Source organism: Penicillium subrubescens (genome assembly GCF_028828155.1).
Source record: "Penicillium subrubescens strain IBT 31985 chromosome Unknown utg000005l_segment0_segment0, whole genome shotgun sequence".
Taxonomy (NCBI): domain Eukaryota; kingdom Fungi; phylum Ascomycota; class Eurotiomycetes; order Eurotiales; family Aspergillaceae; genus Penicillium; species Penicillium subrubescens.
In genome coordinates, this window is record NW_026643155.1 from 1,583,916 (window position 1) to 1,604,851 (window position 20,936).

Consider the following 20,936-nt stretch of genomic DNA (forward strand, 5'->3'; position numbering starts at 1 on the left):
ATCCGGCCAGTCGGATCAGGGAGCGATGAGCCGGGTCAATAATGCACCTGCTGAGTTGAGTGCCTGTTTTGAGAGTTTTGAGGTAAGTGGCTAGGCTGGGTATGACGTCGGCCCGCGAGGAGTTGGAGGAGCTGAACAAAATGATTGAAAAATCTAAATGGAGATCAGTCTATTATCCGGGCACTCAATCTCCGTTGGCCAAGAATTTCGTTTGTCGCAATGCTTCCTTAAGGGCGAAGGAGACACGGAAGAGGAAAACAGCCACACTCCCTCCACAGCCACAGATCAGGTGGCTGGTGCGTGATTATGTAATCTAATCGGCCGCTCCGCCCCGCCGTCTTGACCTTCACAGTTCGCTTCTGTTGGGAGAACCAAGAATGTCTTTTCCATTGTACAAGTATTTTGGCGACATTTAATGAGCTAATCAACTAAGAGAAATCCCGGAACTTCAACATTTCGTCTCTTCTGGACAGTATATAAGTACCTTGTGTATGAGATTTATGCTTGGTCATTGGCTTGTGAATATGTTATACTTCTGACAAGAATATATTTTCTAGGGAGCTACATTCTGCTCTCCTGCAACCACGAGACCGTCGCACAATCCGTGGAGAACTTTGTGAAGTATGTGTCGAGACCATGCTATCGAACCCCAACCTTTCCTGTCTTCGAGACCCAAATGCTGGCGCATGTCGTCGGTGCCTAGAACATGGAAAGAAATGTCTAAAGGTAAATAATGTGGAGTAAACATGTTCAGTGCCGTACTAAGAACTTGAACACTCTTAGATTCCAGAGAAATATGATTCAGAAATTCAGAAGCTTCTCGACACAATTCCCGAGAACGACATGAGCTCGTCAAGAAACTTCTGATGCGCATATGGGTCCAAAAATAGATAGCCCGGCAAGTTAGATTAAATGTAAGCGAGAATTGGTAGAATTTGCCAGAGACTGGAGTCTAACAATGATAGGCAGATGACTGGATTTCTCTGGAAAACCCATTGCACAGGGTACATGGGGTTCGCCAAGCGACCAGAATTGCGGTTTTTTCTTGTTGGCAAACCTGTGATGTAGAGCTGGGGGAATTTGGATTTAGATTTTCATTATTGATGGACTTGTGATTTCAACGAATGTTTTGAGAACATCAGATGGATGTCTCCAGCTTCGTTACATATCTTGTAATGTTCTCTTCCTCTAGTGAAGGAGTTGGGGATTGCTGCCTATTAAAGATATCGGGGGACAACTATGTAAACTATCCACAGTCTTGAATAAGAAACTATTATTTTATTTGAAAACTTCCAAAACCGCGTCTTGTTTTTTTTTATTTCCAGAAAAGCTAAGCGGTTCCCCAGCCAAGGACGAAGTGCTTATAACTTCCTAAATCAGATGTGTGATTCCCAAATAGGCATGTCAGCCTCGGGAAAAAGATTAATCCTGCCACAGAATTGCCAAGAAGGTAGGCGTAACCGCTTGCTAAACGGTTCCTCGCTCGGTGATCGTCCGATGATATCCCAGTTCCTGTGCCTGGCTTGCCTTTTCGGCACTGGCGTCTCTCCCGAAGCCATCCCCATTCTCCACGTAGAGACTGATTGCCTAGCCTCCGCATCAACGGCGCTCTCCATATTCCCCAGACGCCATAGCTGGACCCGCCTCGGACCCTGGCGACGCGACGGCTTGACAACGATTGGACCACAAGTGTCATCATTGTCGGCAACAATGCGACTCGGCTCCATCACAGCCGGAACTGACCGCTCAAGCGAGATGGAATCTGACCATGTCACACATATAAAAGTATTATATGGACCCTCGATTGTGGCTTGACTGATTTTCACAGCTACCTCCATCCTCTAAACCAAACCTTCTGCGAAAGCTTTCACCATGCGTTCTTGGTATGGAAGGGGAAAATCCCTTCAAGTGGCCGTTACAGCGTGCTGTTTGATGGCTTTTATATTGTTTGGATATGATCAGGGTGTATTCAGTGGTATTGTGACAAATGAAGACTGGAGGAAGCAATTTGGCTATCCCAATGATTCGGAAGAGGGCATTATTGTCAGCTGTTATAATCTTGGCTGTCTGCTAGGATGCTTGAGTAAGTTACTCGGGACTCATCTACCGATACATCTGATCTAACCTGGAAGTCCAGTCAATTTCTTCATCGGTGAATATCTTGGTCGCCGAAAGACAATTTGGCTGGCGATGGGAGTAGTGATAGTCGGCGCAGTACTGCAAACATCTGCCTTTACCGTGCCTCATTTGATCATCGGACGATTGGTCACTGGTGCAGGCACAGGCCTGAAGACCTCGACAGTGCCAATGTAAGTTGACGTGACAGGATGCCAATCGCGGTATTGTTGAATTAACGATACTAATAACAAACGTCATAGGTATCAAGCGGAAATGTGTGATGGCAAGACTCGAGGCCGCCTCATTTCCTCCGAAGTTCTCTTCACTGCTGTTGGCATCGTCGTGGCATATTGGTTTGACTATGGCATGTCATTCGTCGGAGGTCCAATTGCGTGGCGACTCCCAATTGCTATGCAGATGGTCTTTGCTATCTTCGTTATCATTCTCGTCTTCGGTCTTCCAGAATCTCCTCGCTGGCTCATGAATCATAACCAAGAAAAGGAAGCCATGGAAGTGCTGTGTGCGCTTTATGATAAGGAGGAAAATGAGGAGTATATTGTCAATGAACGCCGGGCTATTCTGTCTGCCATTGAATTGGAAAATAATGCCAACAAGAAGTCTGTTTGGAAGATGTTCCGCAATGACGAGGTCAAAACGGGTCAACGTGTTCTCCTTGCTTGGGGAATGCAACTGATGAACCAAGTCGGTGGTATTAATCTGGTCGTTTACTACGTGCCTAGTAAGTGTGCACCACGAACAGTGAAGGGACGACACTAACCTTATGAACCTTAGCCGTGTTAAAAAACAATGTTGGGTTGACTGGTCAGCTTCCCCAGATCCTAGGTGGATGCATCCAAATCATGTTCATGTTGGGATCTCTTCTGCCCGCATTCATGCTGGACCGTATGGGTCGCCGTCGGACCATGATGATCGGCTCGTTCGGCCTGGGCATCTGCATGCTTATGGTAGCGGCACTCTTGTCCCAAGTCGACAAGCCGAACGGGGAAAATTACGCCTCCGCCTCCGTTTCATTCTTCTTCCTCTACATGCTCATCCACGGCATGTCCATCAACTCGGTGCCCTGGGTGTATGTACCGGAGATTCTTCCTCTGGATGCTCGCAGCAAAGGAACGGCTATCGGTGTTAGCTCCAATTGGCTCTGGAATTTCACCGTGGTCATGATCACTCCTGTGATTATCAACCGCATTCAGTGGAAAGCATACTTGATATTCATGATCACCAACTTCATCTTCATCCCAGTCGTCTACATCTTCTACCCCGAAACTAGCAATCTGCGTCTGGAAGATATTGACCTGATCTTTTCTCGGGGCGGAGATCCTGTCCAGCAGGCGCGATTGATGGCAGCTGAGATCAAGACCCACGGATATCTCCGATCAGAGGAAATGGGCCATGAAAAGGATGCTGATATTGTCAAGGTGGAGCACGTTTGACCACAACGAAGATTGAGGCATCACGCCCCTCTGGAATAGATACGTCTACAAGCAATGTTTTCATCGATAACTGCCTCAAACAAGCCAGTATCGTTCATCAGAAGTATCGATTAGAAAGATTCGCTCCCAAAACGATTTCAATTCACTGAACACCTTCCTCCGTCACTCCATACAATCGCTTAAAGAATCACACAGCCTTGTAGTCAATGGGCCTTGGCCGCCTTGGGAGGGTACTTCTTTCCCTCCCTCTCCACCTGAGGAGTGCAAGCGCAGCGCTCGCTCTCCGGAATCGAGTCCATCACGGAGGGGATGTGGTTTCCGCAGCCCCACCAGGTGACCTTGCCTGCCAGATCATTAGTTGATTCCTCCTTTCGACCCCCCACTTTATGACTCCCAACTTACTGCAGGTGGCGCAGTGAGCTTTCATACACATGCTGGGCGAGTTGATACAGTTTTTTTGGTAGAAAAGGTGTTGTGGATGATGGAGGAGGCAGATAAACCCAGTTGTTTTTGGTTATTTGGGTTGGTGATGGCAAGATGGCGGGAGGCGTGCGGGTGGGCTTTATACACTTTTCCCGCAGTGTCATGCCTTAGTCATAGCCCGTCCATCTGGACAGGGGACGCCGATGAATGAAGCCCGAAAGCCCGAGATGCTATCGGCGTTCATATTTTGCCCATTCTAAATCGGCTATAGATATCATTTTACAAAAAAAAGGAGACAGTAATGATCAAAGACAGGACTACTGCTTCTTTACTGTATGATAAGCTCACGTAGATCTGTGGCTTCACTGTTCGTCAGCCGCCATACTCAAGCGAACTTGTGCTGTGGTGGGGCACAACACGGGGCGCATGCCGAATTTGGGCTTTGACCTTGTTCTTGCAATGCAACGGCGATTCAAGTCTACGGGGCGATAAGATTCAACGCAGGGCTCTGTAATCTATGATGACTGTCATAGCAATCGCTGGTGGTAGAGGTGGCGTGGGAAAGACCTTCATGGAAAGATTGTCTCAGGAATCGAACATTCGTGTTATCGTCTTGTCGCGTACCGTAGGTCTCGTCTCTCGGGGAAAGCTACCAGCGATAACTGACCCTATGGCGCCGAACAAAGGTATCTGGACCTCAAGAAAATGTTCAACTCGTCCAGATTGACTACAACGACATCCCCACCATGACCGTGGAGCTGGAACGCCACAATGTGCACACCATTATATCTGCGATCGGCTTGGTCTCCAATGAGACTAGTCAGTCACAGCTAAATCTGATTGAAGCAGCAGAAAAGTCCAAATCAACAAAGCGTTTCATTCCAAGTGAATACTCGTTCATTCAGACACCCGAGTAAGCCGCCTTACTATCTCTGTCCTTTGCGCTCACTAAAATTCTCGCAAAGGCTGTTGTCTGTGGACCCGAGTATCCAATGGTGGCTCGACGCGGCGGATCGCTTGAAATCAAGCTCGCTGAAGTATACCCGCGTAATTCCGGGGTTTTTCATGGACTATTGGGGCATGCCACATGCGAAAACAAATCTCCACCCATATATCTTTGGCATTGATATCGCTGGCGGTGTAGCCGCCATTCCCGGCGATGGCAATGATGTCATTTGTATGACATACACGTACGACCTGGCGAACTATATGGTGAAGATGCTTGAACTCGAGGAATGGCCAGAGTTCAGTGTGTTTGTGGGTGACGAAGTGACCTACAACGAGATTTTGGCCATGGTAGAGGGGATCAGAGGTAAGATGAAGGCGAGTTTACTGACAAGATGCATTGGCTAAACTGCTATGAACCAGGGAATAAATTCCAGACTACCTACGACAGTGTTGAGCAGATCAATGCGGGCAGTGTGACTGTCCCACCCATGCCTAGCACTATTGGATCACCGGAGGAATTGAAGGCAATTACCGCACTGGTCAGTCAGCTTACAGTGACTGGAGTGTTTGATTTGCCCAGAGAGAGCCGTATGAGTGATCGGTTCCCGGAAGTGCAACCTGTAAAACTCAAACAATTCCTGGAGAAGTGTTGGGTAGGAAAGTAAACATAGGATCAGATACTAGTTGGAGATGTCTCTGTGCTACGAAAGAATTGGTCCTCTGGGTACATTTTCGAAGACTGTGCTTATAATGATGAATATCGCAGAAACCCCCTTCCTATACTCGAGGGACGTGTCAATGTGAAGAAATATCCTTTTCCCAAGATAACCGAAACCGATCTTTAGTCATAGCATCGTGGGCCAGGCCATCTCACGCCGACACAGACAGGACGTCCGGGAATGAGGTTCGTGCAGCTGGCATTGATATCCGGATTCCAGCAGAGGAATTGATTAATCGTAAAGGAGCCATACTGTAAGATAACATCCCAGCAGGTATCGCCACTTTGGACAGTATAATGCATATTGCCTAGTCTCTGTCAGTGGGAATTGCTCAGAGTCATTCTCCCTTAACTCGGGCTGATGAAAGACACATACAATAAGGTGTCTCACCCGCGACACCAGGGCTCACATTTTCCACGGCAGCGGAAAGCCCCAAGGATGCAAGTCCCAAAGTGCAAACTAAAATTCGAGTGCACAAGGAAGGCATGCTTGTCAGAATGTGCGGTTGATGCTGAAACGAAAGACTCGAGTTGCTCGCGAAGCAAAAGTTAATGAAGGGATTGAACAATGGAGCTTGATCGAGTTTCACCGGAGCACATCGTGGGTATTTATGTTTCTGAGAGCATGTAAAATAAAAGCATTGTCCCGGCGGGAGTATGCAGCAAATCGGCGGCTGATGTCCTGTATGACCATTCGAGATCATATCCGTCGTGGGTATCGATGAGGGGGAAACCTTATACTACCGTGGTGCACTTTCAGGTACAAGGACAGGTTGCATTGATCTATCGTCAATGTTGCTGCAACCCTATCTAATATTATTACTTCGAGAGATGGAGAAACCCCTGCAAAGAAATAGACGGATCTTAAAGTTGACGTACTGAATGGAGTCAGATGAACCAATCAAAACCCCCATCTCAACTCTTGTCTGGAGATTAGTCGATGGATTTCTCTCAGATAGATCGATCTGCTATTCTTGTCGCCGTCACTGTTACATTGGTTACTAGCAGTGATACCTCCATGAGAGAAACTGTTACGTTCTGCTTGGGTTGATGCGTTTGTTTGGTGGGACGAGATGCTGGACCACAATCACGGATACTGGGTAGACTCTTCTTCCCTTAAGGAGTGGCCTGTGTAACAATTTCATGTACAACTGCAGAATGAAAGCTACGACCAAGGGGAGGTGGAAACGGTGGTAGTCGCAGTCTCAGCCCGTACCGTGACTAGATTATTGCGTAGAGTGACACGCAAAGACCGGAGTGGTAACCTTGATAACCTCATTGATAACCTCATTGATAACCTCATTGATAACCTCAGAACAGTGACGAGATGCAAGATTTGGGGTAGCAGAGTCGGCAGAGATGAAACGACCTTTCGCTGGGAACTCGTGCTCAATTTCTTAGTAGCCGGGGAGGATCTAAAAGCTTGGCCAATTAGCCTCCACAGCGCTCAATAGCTTAGAAGATAACAGGTGCCAGACGTAGTCTGATCTACCTTCCTAGATCGGCTGATGAACCTAGACATATCTACTTGTCACGAGACTCTTTCATCGGCCTAGATTAATCTAGTATTCGCAAGCATGAGCTTCAACGGAGAGAGCAAATTTGCGGCATGAGCAGGTTTCGAAACAACTTTTCCCAAGCTTGGGCTCGCGTGCTTAATTTGATGGACTTAGAGACACAGAGTATCCTGCTTTTGCTTCCTTAAAGTTTGCGATCAATTGTGAAGTTTACTGTTATCCCGAAACTTATTGATAGAATGTACTCGAGAGCCGATTTTAGCCGAGATGTGTGGTATTCCAGTGTCCACAATAGACAGTGGAAAATGGAACAGGAAAGGTCATGATTCGTGGAATGAGATAGAATTAAGACAAATCCAAGCTCTCCTGTATTTAAAACTTTATTCTAGATCGCAGTGCATATTCAGCAACTAGATGGAGGCCATGTCTTGCGAGTGTTCATCGTGCGGAGGGACAGTTGGGCCGATCCACATAGACCTCGGCAAGGTAAATCTGAGGGACTTAGGGACGACCAAGTCCAGGCTCTGACCTGCCAACTAAAAAGTGGATCAGAGTTCGGAATGAAGCCGACGGAGAATAATATACGCTGATGATCGACAGCCCTTGCGAGCTGCTTTTCCCTTCGGGATGATGACAGTCATGGTGTTTGGTGACCTCAACTCTGGTCCGGGGCGCGGGTGAACGGCGACCGAGTGCGGTAGTCGTTTGATATTTCCTTTCCCTCGAATCAGAGGCAACAGCGACCGTTTAATCGTGACGCGTTACGTTTGGATATGGATGTGATCGAACACCATACATAAGCTAAATTGACTGTTTCCGATGCCCTTTGTGAGAAGAGGAATACGATAGTTAGAGAAAGACCTGGCGATTCGGGGGTTTATGAATTATCAAAACTTGTTGCTTCAAGCGCTCTGTTCTGGCATTTCAAGCTGTCTGCTATTTGATTTTTCCAACGAAAGAGAATTTTCATGCAAGGCCGCCTCATGATTGTGTCTATCATCGGGTAACTCCGGGATACGAGCTGTGACTTGTTGACAGCTCAAACCAGGGATAGACCTTATGCAGCGATTAGAAACAGAGCCTCCGCTCAAAACGTCCGACTCGGACGAATCAGACTTCCTTTTCCTTTTTCGACGAACAATATCGCGTAATTTCACATATAACGGTCGAACAGCCGGCGCGGCCGCGCATAGATGTGCCACAGCGGTTTCTGCACAGGTCCAGTAGAACACACCAGCATTAAGGTAAGTCGGATCATGAATTGCCTCGACGTTTCTTAGAGTTGGTACTCGGGCGGATGCGATGCCTATAACACTGAAGAAATGATTAATGCTTTGTCTCGAGACGTCTGTCAGGCTCTGTCTTACAGAATACCACATCCAAAAAGAGCATACAACCCAATTTTTTGTGCTATTGAGGCGCGAAGTGTTCGGAGCAATGGTAGTGGCAGGATGAGAACTGCAAGTTCCGTGGCAATGTTCACTCCTGCACTTGCATAGGCCACTCCTGCGATGCTGAGGCACCTCGCATCCTCCCTTTTTAAATCCCATATTGCGTGGATCGGTACGCACTGCCATATATCCATCGGGACGAGAATGATGACAGCCACCGTTGTGAACACCATTGTGCCTATCACACAGTATCGGAAAAGTGGGATCTCGGGGAAAATTCGAAGATAGAGGAACAGGATCGACATCTTGATGAAATAAATGACGACTAGCCAGAAGATCTGCGAGAGATAGTCTGAGATGGGATCAGATATCGATTGACAGCTTTCAAGAGATGGGACAAGTATACTCACACCAGATAATCAGGTGAGTGGCCTGGGACACCGATGAGAAGTTAATATCGTATAAGTGGTATCCCATTCCTTCGTTCACACCTTATCATCAATGTTAGCAGCACAAAATAGACCTGGAGATTCAAGGACATACACAAATTACTGAAGACAAGCAATGGTATCATAAGCACCTATACCGAAATGTGAGTACCCATCGCATTTAAGATTGATGGTAGCATTGAAACATACCCCGGAAATGATGTGACTCCAATCATCCCACCAAAATCTGCGTAATGTATACGCCCTTGAAATTATGCGTAGAACCACGATTAGGAGACCAGCTACCCCACTCGCGATGATCGCTGCTCTTAAAGAGCCATGGTGGTTGTCGTGAGGCCGGTCACATTCTTGAGCCCACGACTGCGCTGCGACTATACATTGTTAGTTTCTAACACCTTGCGATAAAGACGCGTGGAGAGAGACAGACCGATTGTCTCTGCGATTTCACATTTTGACATTAAGCAGAGGGAGATATGAGTGTTTATGTTCTTGTTCGTGCATCGGCACTTGAGATCCGATAATTCGCAGTCGCCTAACAGGAGACTCTCTGATACGCATTCCGTCTAGGGACCTCAATGTTAGTGTTGAATTGCAGTCCCGTAAACAGAGACTCTAGACTCACTACACATGATGGCAAGCTGTCAGAGGCTAGAACACCATCAATCCCAGACGTGACAGCTGGTCGCACGCATAACCACAGGAGAAACAGTGGCAGGATAGCACACTTCATCCTGTTAAAGAATGACGATGTGGAGGGCTTTCCTCACACTCATCGCAGTGAGGACTCGAAGGACGGTGTAGGAGAATAGGAGAAAAGCGCATCACAAGTCTCAAACGTACTGGAAGGCTCAGTTACTTGTATTTCTACCATCTATTGCCGGAAATGTAACCACGGCATTCGGTCTCCAACGAATCGTACCTCCGCACCTCAAACAAGCAAACCAAGGTACTATTGAGGCGCCATGGGGTCATTCCGGTCTAGAGTGCACATTATTTCCGCATCGATTCAGGGTGCTTGAGTTCAACGACGTAATGTCAAACTCTATTCATGGGGGAAACCGTTCGCATTCAACGAGCCAAGAAACTCACCACGAGGAAGTCTTGAAATATAAGTGGGGCCTGTCTGAACGCTCATTGGTCAGACTCCTCTACTTTTCATTGGATGAAGGTATTGACAAAAGAAGTAATATTGTTGCCAGATATTCAAGGCAATAATGTCTGTTCTTATCAGCTTATCAGTCGGGAGAATTGACCTTCCGTCGGCACGGGGAGACAAACAATTAACATTCAATCAATTACGATGCCCTCCCGAGTCTTCTCCGAGCCGAGGTCGGGATCAACGTGATTATTATCGGGACAATCAGTGCTCCCGTACAAGCCCGAAGTATTTAATGCCCCAAAATGTTCACATGCAAACAGACTGTAAATTTTTTAGACAGTGCAGATCATATACAAGGTGTACTTGCTCTAATTTCACCCATTTCTTCTCCATTCAAGTGATCAAGTTTCTTGCCAAAAATCATGGCTGCTCAGGTCCCAAGTTCAATGAAGGCCCTAGTGGCAGACCGTTCTATTGTTACTCGACTTTCAAATTATTCATGCGGCCACTCATCTGGCGATGGCGTCAAGATACAAACAACCCCTGTTCCCGAAATTCTCGACAACGAAATTCTCGTTCGCGTACGATCCGTCGCTCTCAATCCAACCGACTTCAAACATATTGACGTCGTGGCTCCCCGAGGAGCTATCATCGGCTGTGATTATTCGGGCACGGTTGCCATGGTAGGCGCCAAGGCCCCTGGATACTGGCAGGTCGGAGATAGAGTAGCCGGCTTCATTCATGGAGGACTGTACACCGACCGGGGCTCTTTCGCAGAGTATCTCAAGATTCCTGGAGATCTTGCTTGGAAGGTGCCACCCTCTGTGACCGATGAGGAAGCAGCCACATTTGGAGTGTCCGCTGTTACCGCGATGCTGGCTTTGAATGCTCGTCTTGGGGTTCCATGGCTTGACTCAGGCAAGAGTGAAGGACGGACAGATACCCCGATCTTCATCTATTCAGGCTCAACAGCTGCCGGGCTGTACTCCATTCAACTTGCCAAACTCGCAGGCCTGAAAGTTGTGACAACAGCATCACCAAAGTCCTATGACCTTGTCAAGGAGTATGGCGCTGACGACGTGTTTGATTATCGGTCTCCAACTGCCGTTCAAGATATCATTCGAGCATACCCCAACGTTGACAGGGCATTGGATTGTTTCTCAGAAGGCAAATCGACAGAATTCTGCGCCGATGTGGTCCGAAGAAGCCGGGGGTGGGTTGTGACACTGTTGGATTCTGGAAAGAAGGAGATGAACGGAGTGAGGATCGACTTTATGTTGGGGTACACGGTTTTCAATGCCGAATTCCAATGGCTACCTCCACTGGGACCTAAGTTCCCCAAAGTGCCATCCGACAACGAAGCTTTACGCCGGTTCTATGCGGCATTACCTGAGATTGCCCTGAAATTGAAGACGCCCCCTTTGAAGAAGATCGACGGGGGTCTAGAGAACCTAACAACAGGTCTCAATATGCTTCGTCAAGGGAAGGTATCTGGTGGTAAGCTGGTTGCGACCATTTTTTGATGTTGTTTTGCTTGTTCACTCTCTGTCACTTGTCGCTGTCCTTGAGCCCTACTCTATTTTGTTTCTAATTATTAGACCGACCCATTTAATGATCTTATTTCTTCAAAACTATACTGAATGATCTTTCTATTCTTGCAACTTATCGACCGACCAAAATTGATGTGACGGCGCTGTAAAACAACTGTAACCTCGTGCTATTCAAGGTGAAAACAGAAGCTATCGATATAGAATTTACAACATATAATGTGGACTACAGCACTCCATCTTAAAATTACAAGAAGTAGCGGAGGTAGTAAATGCTGCATCAGACAAGAGTGATAAGAAAATTCATGATATTGCATAGGTGTAGCCTGGATTTTAAGGCTGGATGAGACAAGAATTTTGCGACGCATAGTTCTGTGAACGTGGCGAAAGAGTGCGTAATTTGTTTACAGAGAGAAAAGTGTTTGATTGTTTGTCATCCAGATAGCAATATTCACGCCCAGCTAATGTTACTGTTTTGGCATATCGGAACTGGACCTGTCTTCCATCGAGGAGTTGCCTCCTCATCTGCCAACTTTGCAACTGGTTTGAGAATCTCCATTTGCCCCCAAGGCGTGTCCTTAAAGCTTGCCATAAATGGAGACTCTCGTGCCAAATATTCTGGGAAAACCCGTTTCCAGCCATCAACTACCTGGAGCAATATCTCAGAGACAAATTGATCTGGCGACGAGCGCTCAAACTTAAAATCGTCAAGGGTCTTCTGCGCCACGTCCATTGGGTAAAGTCCAACTTCAGGGGAGAGAAGAATTGTATCACCTGCAACCAGTGAGCTCACAACATGGTACGACCCTCCTTTCAACACACGGTCTCGAATAGCCAGCATCGTTGCCAAAGCACCAACGACCCCGGTCATCATATCTGAGACGGGGAGAGGCGGAAGAACACTGGTTCCCTCTTCATATACCCAAAATCTGCCCATCACATATGACGCTCCAGAGGCAGCATCTCCGATCTGCTGCCATCCAGGTCTCTCCGCGAACGGCCCATGAGCTCCATAACAGTTTTCATCTACATAGACGATACCCTTGTTGCGCTTCGCAGCAGTTTCGAGCAAGCTTTGTAATCCAAGCCCCTTCCTGTCAAGAGACCCATATCGGAACCCTTGGATAAAGACGTCCACGTCATTCAGAAGTTCCCTGAGGGTGTTCATATCGTTCTCTTTGCTGATATCGAGATCGACAGTGCGTTTTCCCGCGTTAAGAGTCAGTTGGAGCACCTGCAATTGAAGTCAGAATCTTGAGACAATGTCGGAATTTGAGCTCTTTGCTTACGTTCAAGTCCACTAGCCTGCTACAATTGACGCGAATCACATCGGCACCAAACGAGGCGAGAGTCACACCAATAGTCGGGCCTGCGATGATGCGCACCATTTCGAGAACTTTGATTCCAGCCAGAGGGCGGCGATCGGAACTCTTCAGCAGAGGAATAGGAGGTGTCGGGTGGGCATAAGACTCGTGGGTATAATTCACCAGTGGATCAGCAGCCAGACGCTTGCCCATCTCAGTTTTCCTCCATCCTTCAGGTGAATAACAGATACTCCCACACAGTCCATGCCTCACATTGTGCATCTCCAACTCATCTGCGCTCCATTTCTCAACATGGTCCTTGATATAATTGTACCCTTCTGCGAGAGACTGCAACGGAGTCTCCATATCAACCCCCATTGATCTGAGGGTCTTGCACGCATCAAGTGATCCATGAAGTTGATACCACACTCGAGGGTCCTTTGTAGGATAAAGCGCTGTTGCTCGCCCAGCCAATGGGCCAACCCCAAATCCTTGCTCGAAATCCCTCGCGAAAATCTTTGATAGAGAGCGATTTCGGGCTAGAGTGGAAATATCCGAGCCTTCCACGTACGTGGTAAAGGTCGACCCTAGCCAAATGCCAGCGTGGTCTGTATTGACTGTTACACTGCTTCGGTTCGCGGGCTTTCCATCACGAAGTTCAAGCAATTCATTGCCGACCAATCCACACATTGCGTGTAGTGCAGCAGATACGAGAGGCGCTTTCATGGGTCCAGGGATCATAGGGCTCGGTCGGCCTTCGAATTTGACCGTGTCCCATAGACCCGCGTCTTTGGTGAATCCTGGTGTCCTTGTTGCAAGCAATTCGAAGATTCGTCTAGCGTCCTCGGAAGCTGGGAGCACATTCTTGTCGATGAATGTCCCCGGGCCATAGACATCGTCTCCCGGCACAGTCTCATGTCTGGTGTGGGTCATTGTTGAAGGCATGAAAAGCGAAATACCGAGCTTTCCCGGTCGCTAGGTGTCTAAGGCTTTTTCATAACCTCTTTTTGAGAATGGTGCCGGGCGTGAACTTTATATGACAAGATTGTACCCCTGTAATGCATCATGAACCCCAGCCATGGGACACTGTCACTCAGCGTCCACCCGTGTCAGTGGCACTGTGGAAACATGTCAACGTGCTAGGCCGCGCAAGTAGCCGGGTAGCCGGCTTGTAGTCTTGTACAACGGACGATGATCACTGCGCGGTGCGGAGCTCGTATAATTAATCTAACTTATTTCCTCGGGTGCAACGAAGAGCCGTAGCCTTGCCCTAGCATGTCTTGAGCAAGGAGCAATGGTCCGGACGAGAGTTGTTTCAAAAGCTTATTTATTCAATGAGAAGATAGATGCATTGAAATTATGCAGAGATTCCCACAAAAATAACCATGCAGTGGATCGCTTTGTGCCTTGCATTGCTGTGAGACCCATAAAGCGATCCACAACGGTCGATCTTCGCCATTGCCTCGGACCTCGTTCCCCGAGGCTTCCATTTGAGGGGTTCCTTGTCCAACACGAAACAACAAGTTGAGAGTTTGGTGGAATCATGTATAAGTTGCTGCAAAAAGTAATATTCAGCAATGATTAGTTTCTTGGAAATATTCCCGCTCGGGCGACTGCAAACAAGAGGACATACAGCATGGCAACAAAAAATAACAATATCGGTGGACGACCGGTAAAGGTTGCCAACTGCTCTGGATACCATGGTAAAAGAAACCGATAATCCAGATGAAATTTCGAGTCTGACTGCCCCAGGCGATCCTGCATACGAAATGTATCGTCAAGCGACGCTCGGGGATGTCGATTTCATCACGGGCGATTACCTCGCAGGTAAGAAAGCCCGCCCGAAGCCAAAATTATCCAACCCCAGTTCCACTCACACATAAGTAGAGGTCAACATGGCCAATAATGCGCAGGCTTATCAGAAAGGAGAGCATCCAGGATACGAGGAAACCGCCTGGGAAGGGATCAAGCAAACTATTGAGGTGATATCCGCCAAGAAGATCAAGGTTATAATCAACGGAGGAGCCCTCAATCCAAGAGGCCTAGCTTTCAAAGTGGAGGAATTAGTAGGGATGCTTCCAATTATCTTACAGTGTGGATACTAAAATGGAACAGGTACGAGCAAAGGGCTTCAATCTGAAGGTAGCCTTTCTCTCTGGCGATGACCTACACTCGAAATTTGGCCCCAACATGCCGACGTCGAAAGATGAACTCCAGCACCTCGATGGAAACAATCAGTCCTTAAACACCGGGCCGCTCACATACGCCTTTCTTAATAGTTCCGATCCCGTTCCTATGATCTCAGCACACGCATATCTTGGGGCACGAGGGATCGTTGATGGGCTAAGACGCGGTGCGGACATCATAATATGTGGTCGTGTCGCTGATGCCAGTCCAGTCATCGCAGCTGCCTGGTACTGGCACTCATGGAGTGAAACAGACTACGGCCGCCTTGCTGGTGCATTGGTCGCTGGTCATTTGATTGAATGCTCTGCTTATGTCACTGGTGGTAATTTCTCTGGATTTGATCGATATCCCATCGAGAGATTTGTACTGCCCGGGTTTCCGCTTGCGGAGATAGATTCAGATGGATCGTGTATAATCACAAAGCATTGCAACACTGACGGGATGGTCGACGTCGATACAGTTCGAAGCCAGTTCTTGTACGAGCTTCAGGGTAACGTCTATCTCAACAGCGATGTCAGCGCCATATTGGACGATATTGTGATCGAACAGGCAGGTCTTGATAGGTAAGCCAGTATGTTCTCCTTGACACTGCAAGCATTTGTCTCATCAATCCAGGGTTCGTGTCTCCGGAATAAGAGGCTATGCTCCTCCCCCAACAACAAAACTGGCTATCTTTTATTCGGGGGGCTTTGAGGCACAGCTGCTTCTTAATGCCACGGGGTATGGAACAACAGCGAAATGGGACTTGGTTGAGAAACAAATTCATCACTTTATACCAGAGGAAACAATGCAAAAGATTGAAACCCTTGAGTTCCAACGGTGAGTCAATGATCTAAGGAGTTACGAGGCTACAGGCATCTAATCTTTCGCTCAGTATTGGTGTTCCAGCTACCAACCCTGCCTCGCAGCGTAGCAGCACCACATACTTGCGGGTCTTTGTTGCTGCAGTCTCAGCTCAATCAGTTCTGTCAGTGGTGATGGCTATGAAGGAAATTTCACTCAAACACTTCTCCGGTAAGTGACTGTTCAAGCAACAAATTTTCCGGGAGGAGCTGATGCATTTTCCATTTCATGGAACCCAGGCTTCCATTCCTCACTAGATCAACGCTGTGCTATGCCACGTCCGTTCCTAGCTTATTATCCGGCGATAGTTAGCCAGAACCTCATTGATGAACGGATCAACTTTATCGAGGGGCCAGAAAACGTCGTCTCATACTCAACCGGCCACCCGCCAAAATATGAACCACTTGCTCCCCGGGACAGCTATGATCACAATCCGTCACCGGAAGAGATAGTTCTATCGAAGACTCCCAGGCAGCGAATCCGCCTGGGCGACATTGCACAAGGCAGATCTGGAGATAAAGGTGCGAATCTCAATTTCGGCCTCTTTGTCACAAATTCACAACACTGGCCTTGGCTACGGTCATATATGAGCCGTGAACGTATGAGAGAGATGATTGCTGCCGATGACGACTGGGATGACTCATTCTTGATTGAGCGAGTAGAGTTTCCGAAGATTCACGCTGTACATTTTGTGATCTATGGTATCCTGGGCAGAGGTGTTAGTAGCTCTAGTCGGCTGGATGGTTTCGGAAAAGGGTTTGCCGATTATATGCGCGACAAGGTCGTTGAGGTGCCAGCGGAATTACTTGCTTTGAAATCATATCTATGAATGATGTACAAACTCGAACTATTGCAATAAAGGCAAGGCCAAGTTATGGAACATGTTTAAAAGGAGACTCTCTTGATTAGCCGGAACATGCCGCTTATTCCATCCCTTGTAAAGTAATTCATTAGTATGGTGATCGTACGGCGATCCTACGGTGTGAAACGTGTGCTGATGGGATCACCGCTTCCTAAACGGTCCCGGTGTGTTATAAAAACCCGAATGGGAGGCCTCACCCCGCTCTTACGCAAGCCAAACAATCAGCCATCGCTACGCTCTGTTTGACCTGCGCGTTGCTTCAAAACAAACATTACCTGCCAACCTGCTACCTACCAGCCAGAACTTCAAAATGACTAAACTCGAGCCCGTCCACTTCTTCGACCTCTTCTCAGATCTCTCAGGTCCGCAGCCTCATCCAAATCTTGGGCCCAAAGTCCCCCTCGAATCACGCTAATCAGGCCCACGCACTATATCTTAGGTCCCTCCAAATCATGGTCGCACAACACGTTGAAGATCAGAGCAGTGCTGAACTTCAAGGGCATACCCTACACCCAGAGCTGGATCTCGTACCCGGACATCAAACCCCTTGCCATCAGCCTTGGCCTGCCACCTAATAAAGATGGCAGACCTTACACGTTACCTGCAATAATTCACAAGTCCTCGGTTACTTCAAATCCAAGTGGAGCGATGATGGATTCGCTAAAGATTGCAGCTCATCTCGATAAGGTGTTTCCATCTCCGCCACTATTCCCATCCGGTGACGCCAGCTACACACTATTCGTTGCTGTTAGCAAGATTGTGAGCCTCTTGGAACCCGGGTTTCGGCCATTCGTCATTCCAAGAGTAGTGGATCATCTAGATCCGCGGGGACAGAAGTATTTCCATGAAACGCGATCTGCTGCTCTCGGCAAGCCACTGTCGGAGGTGCGACCAACGGACAAGGACACTATCGACAGGTTATGGAGATTGGTGGAGACTGAGTCAGTTGCCTTGATCAAAATGTTGAAAGGCATGGAGGGAAAGGAAGGGCCATTCTTCGAGGGCATGAAGCCTGGGTATGCGGATCTGTTTTTGGCCTGTCAATTGGCATTTATCGAGCGCTTCGATAAGGAGTTGTTTGGAAAATTCCTGTGTTTAGGCGATGGTGAGATTGCGGCTCTGTACAATGCTTGTCTACCCTGGCTAGAGGGTCAAGGAGAGGATAAGGAGTGGTTTATCCCTTCAGATACTTCATCCTGAAGTCAATACAGAGCAAAAATGTTGTAAGAGAAAGCCTTCCTCTTCCGTCACTCCTTCTGGCCAAGTGAATGCGACTGTTGGTATACTAGGCGAAGTTAATGGTCCAATAATTAATCTATAGTTTGGGGCTTACATCTAAATCCACGCAATAGGCTTTGACCCCGCGAGAAGGTAACGAGTGGCGGGGCAGCGTGTCAGCATCTGGGGGCAATTTGGGGGGCGTTGTTGGCTGAAACCTTCTAGCAGGCGGGCCAGTGGGGCCACTCAGCATTGCGTGGTAAGCATTCCACTGATGCAAGACGCTTACACTGCGCGAATTGTCGGTGGAAAGGAGAGTATAAATAGGAAAGAACTTCATTACCCCGTGTCCCAAGCTTTGAGAGGATCCTCTTGTATTTCCTTTCAATCGAACGATCTCACTCAATCTCCATTTCAACATGGCATCCTCCATAGCGAATATGACCTATATCATTATTGGAGGTGCCTCGGGCATGGGACTTGCTACAGTCCAAACGCTCCTTGCACGAGGTGCTCAGGTTGCTGTATGCGACATTTCAGAGAAGAATCTAGAGACTTTACTCGGTAGTCTCGCACCGCAGAACTCCACCAAGTGCTTTGCCAGGATCGTCGATGTGACAGACCGCTCCGCCATTGATAGCTTTTTCCACGCGGCTGAAGAGCACTTTGGAAACCTCAATGGCATCGCAAATTTTGCGGGTACCGGTGGCCACGGCTTGGGTACAGAGGCTGTCTGGCAAACAACAGAGGAAGAATACAACTTCATCATGAACTTGAACGTTAAAGGACTGTTCAATGTGCTCTCATCGGGGCTGGATCCTGGATTTTTGGCAGATCGCGCGAGTGTGGTTCATATCGGCAGTATCTTTTCTCAGAAGGGTTTTTTGAACGGCGCGGTCTTCGCAGCTTCAAAGCATGCAGCTTTGGGAATGGTTCGAAGTGCAGCTAAGGAGACTGAGGGACGGGCGAGGGTAAATTGTGTGTTACCGTGAGTTCTTCATGTTCTGACTTTGTGAATGCCTCTGATACTGAATTATTGAGCAGTGGTGTTATTGATACCCCTATGCATCGAGCTAATCTTGCCCGTGTCAAGAATTTCACTCCGACCCCGGCAACACCGATTCCTCGAGATGGTACTGCGCAAGAGGTTGCTAACGTTGTGATTTTCTTGCTCAGTGAGGAAAGTAGCTTCGTGACTGGAGATGCCTGGAACGTCGATGGAGGTGCAAATGCATGAGTGAACAACTATGTACTATATGCAGGATGACATGAATAGATAGATTGGATATATGGGGCAGTTTGGCGAATTTCTAGGGAATCCTCCGTTGCGGCTCTCAAGAGTGGTCAGAGGCAGTTGAGATGATTGAGCAGATATGCAAGATTCACTTCAGTTGCTCTCATCTTCCAATAAGCGAAGTACTTAACTGCTACGGAGCCTCATATTCCGGACATTAAGGCTTATCCCCGATGCCCATAGAATATTTGCTAAGGCCCATCACAAATCCGTACTTCTGAACTGTCGTTGTATCTATCACCTGCGCAGAGCTGTAGCTGCCCGGAAACTCGAAGCTGGCCAAACCTTTGTACCACTAGAATACATATTGCTTTGACTTGAAGCTATATCTGAGTGTTGTATGTACATATTTCTCTTTTTTTCTTCAAATGCTGAACGAAAGTGTGTTGTGGTGCGAAATAATCCTTCCAGATCAGCGGTTTCTCGCCCCTTTGAACCCTCCAAAAATTAGTACTCTTCAATAATGCAGTACATCCATATAGTAAAAACCCCCATTTCATCAAAAACGACTCTGTCACTTCCCAGCTACTTGTTTGCCACGATGGGCCCCAGACAAGTAATCCTGGACTCGTGTTGCGGGTATCCCAAAACGCCATAAGATCGTGGCACAGATCTTCGTCGTCAATTTCATCCTGTAGCGTAATGAGATTGTCTCTCAATGTTGGAGATGGAAAAAAGTCCAACCAGGGATGATGAGGAACTCGCCTCTGGACTTCAGTCGGCCGTAGGTCGAGGGGAATACGGAGATCTGCAAAGCTTGGATTTTGGACATTGAAAATGGAGACTGCATCATCTTCCGCTGTCCATTGCATCGTCATTCCCATTGAATGAATATTGTCGATGATAGCACGTTGAACATTGATCTTAGGTAGTGAAAGGAGATGGTCAAGGTTTGGCGAACTTTCTCTATAGCTGTTGGACGCCGCAATCTCGAAATGGGCCATAAGCTGCAGCCTTTCAGGCGGGCCGATAGAGCACTTGAATCCACCCTGAAACTTTGAACTGGGAGATGAGGCTTGTTGTGTAGCCGTGTCCGTGATTTTCGTAGATTGATTAAGTTGACGTCGTAGACCTATCACGGTTAGTGATAAATTATCTCCCAATAACCTATGCAGAGGTGATGTGCTCCATACGGTATGCTCGCTGATTTAGCCTATTCTGCAGCCTCCTCCGTTCCCTTCGATCGACAACACCAGTCCAGTCATCTTTCTGGGTACGAACACCAGCCTGTTGCGGCATTTGTCCTAGCGGAATAAACCCCGAATCGGATGACATGGCTTGGGTGATGGGTTGAGAATTTCTGCAAGTTGATTACTCTAGGTAATCACTGTGAGATGCCGGTTTATGACCGGCAATCGGGGGACGTCAGCAGCTTATAAAATTCTAAGGAAGGCTGAGTTTTGGGTGGAATGGTTGCCAAGTCAAGCTTTGATTGGCTACCGGGCATGAACCCTTGGATTCATTTTTACGCTAATGCAAGTTGCTTACACAGACTAACCGAATAAGGCAAAGCATTTTTAAGGTTCATCAAAAATCCAGCCAATGAACATGTATCTGGACATAGCAT

At 47.7% G+C, this 20,936-nt stretch overlaps 10 protein-coding genes across 10 annotated transcripts; 6 read left to right on the top strand and 4 right to left on the bottom strand.

The window, feature by feature from the left end:
* Positions 1-1,872: 1,872 nt before the first annotated feature.
* On the top strand, positions 1,873-3,569 carry N7473_007077 (general substrate transporter; the record flags this gene model as incomplete). The annotated part of the gene is made up of 4 exons (XM_057153017.1): positions 1,873-2,083; positions 2,138-2,309; positions 2,379-2,857; positions 2,911-3,569. The coding sequence occupies 4 exons, from the start codon at positions 1,873-1,875 to the stop codon at positions 3,567-3,569; spliced, it is 1,521 nt and encodes a 506-aa protein (XP_057007355.1).
* Positions 3,570-4,457: 888 nt separating this feature from the next.
* On the top strand, positions 4,458-5,737 carry N7473_007078 (uncharacterized protein). The gene is made up of 4 exons (XM_057153018.1): positions 4,458-4,617; positions 4,679-4,905; positions 4,958-5,304; positions 5,361-5,737. The coding sequence occupies exons 1-4, from the start codon at positions 4,510-4,512 to the stop codon at positions 5,603-5,605; spliced, it is 927 nt and encodes a 308-aa protein (XP_057007356.1). The 5' UTR covers positions 4,458-4,509; the 3' UTR covers positions 5,606-5,737.
* Positions 5,738-5,781: 44 nt separating this feature from the next.
* Positions 5,782-6,146, bottom strand: N7473_007079 (LysM peptidoglycan-binding domain-containing protein; the record flags this gene model as incomplete). Its single annotated transcript, XM_057153019.1, has 2 exons — positions 5,782-5,966; positions 6,035-6,146. 2 exons carry the CDS (start codon positions 6,144-6,146, stop codon positions 5,782-5,784), a joined length of 297 nt encoding a protein of 98 aa, XP_057007357.1.
* Positions 6,147-8,429: 2,283 nt separating this feature from the next.
* On the bottom strand, positions 8,430-9,644 carry N7473_007080 (uncharacterized protein; the record flags this gene model as incomplete). Its single annotated transcript, XM_057153020.1, has 6 exons — positions 8,430-8,481; positions 8,543-8,918; positions 8,977-9,057; positions 9,110-9,146; positions 9,205-9,386; positions 9,638-9,644. 6 exons carry the CDS (start codon positions 9,642-9,644, stop codon positions 8,430-8,432), a joined length of 735 nt encoding a protein of 244 aa, XP_057007358.1.
* Positions 9,645-10,536: 892 nt separating this feature from the next.
* Positions 10,537-11,637, top strand: N7473_007081 (zinc-binding alcohol dehydrogenase family protein; the record flags this gene model as incomplete). The annotated part of the gene is made up of 1 exon (XM_057153021.1): positions 10,537-11,637. One exon carries the CDS (start codon positions 10,537-10,539, stop codon positions 11,635-11,637), a length of 1,101 nt encoding a protein of 366 aa, XP_057007359.1.
* Positions 11,638-12,112: 475 nt separating this feature from the next.
* Positions 12,113-13,898, bottom strand: N7473_007082 (uncharacterized protein; the record flags this gene model as incomplete). Its single annotated transcript, XM_057153022.1, has 2 exons — positions 12,113-12,895; positions 12,951-13,898. 2 exons carry the CDS (start codon positions 13,896-13,898, stop codon positions 12,113-12,115), a joined length of 1,731 nt encoding a protein of 576 aa, XP_057007360.1.
* Positions 13,899-14,665: 767 nt separating this feature from the next.
* N7473_007083 (acyclic terpene utilization AtuA family protein) lies at positions 14,666-16,824 on the top strand (the record flags this gene model as incomplete). The annotated part of the gene is made up of 6 exons (XM_057153023.1): positions 14,666-14,792; positions 14,853-15,031; positions 15,081-15,715; positions 15,768-15,971; positions 16,027-16,166; positions 16,253-16,824. The coding sequence occupies 6 exons, from the start codon at positions 14,666-14,668 to the stop codon at positions 16,822-16,824; spliced, it is 1,857 nt and encodes a 618-aa protein (XP_057007361.1).
* Positions 16,825-17,072: 248 nt separating this feature from the next.
* N7473_007084 (glutathione S-transferase family protein) lies at positions 17,073-18,057 on the top strand (the record flags this gene model as incomplete). The annotated part of the gene is made up of 2 exons (XM_057153024.1): positions 17,073-17,219; positions 17,297-18,057. Exons 1-2 carry the CDS (start codon positions 17,168-17,170, stop codon positions 18,055-18,057), a joined length of 813 nt encoding a protein of 270 aa, XP_057007362.1. The 5' UTR covers positions 17,073-17,167.
* Positions 18,058-18,494: 437 nt separating this feature from the next.
* Positions 18,495-19,533, top strand: N7473_007085 (SDR family NAD(P)-dependent oxidoreductase; the record flags this gene model as incomplete). The annotated part of the gene is made up of 2 exons (XM_057153025.1): positions 18,495-19,063; positions 19,120-19,533. 2 exons carry the CDS (start codon positions 18,495-18,497, stop codon positions 19,310-19,312), a joined length of 762 nt encoding a protein of 253 aa, XP_057007363.1. The 3' UTR covers positions 19,313-19,533.
* Positions 19,534-19,692: 159 nt separating this feature from the next.
* N7473_007086 (DUF3425 domain-containing protein) lies at positions 19,693-20,720 on the bottom strand (the record flags this gene model as incomplete). Its single annotated transcript, XM_057153026.1, has 2 exons — positions 20,503-20,720; positions 19,693-20,441 (listed from the first exon to the last, which is right to left on the bottom strand). Exons 1-2 carry the CDS (start codon positions 20,642-20,644, stop codon positions 19,693-19,695), a joined length of 891 nt encoding a protein of 296 aa, XP_057007364.1. The 5' UTR covers positions 20,645-20,720.
* Between the last annotated feature and the right edge of the window lie 216 nt (positions 20,721-20,936).

Coding starts and splice junctions, on each gene's coding strand:
- N7473_007078 (XM_057153018.1), top strand. CDS start 4,510: ATGATGACTGTCATAGCAATCGCTGGTGGTAGAGGTGGCGTGGGAAAG. Junction 4,618..4,678: donor TTATCGTCTTGTCGCGTACC/GTAGGTCTCGTC, acceptor CGCCGAACAAAG/GTATCTGGACCTCAAGAAAA. Junction 5,305..5,360: donor CATGGTAGAGGGGATCAGAG/GTAAGATGAAGG, acceptor GCTATGAACCAG/GGAATAAATTCCAGACTACC.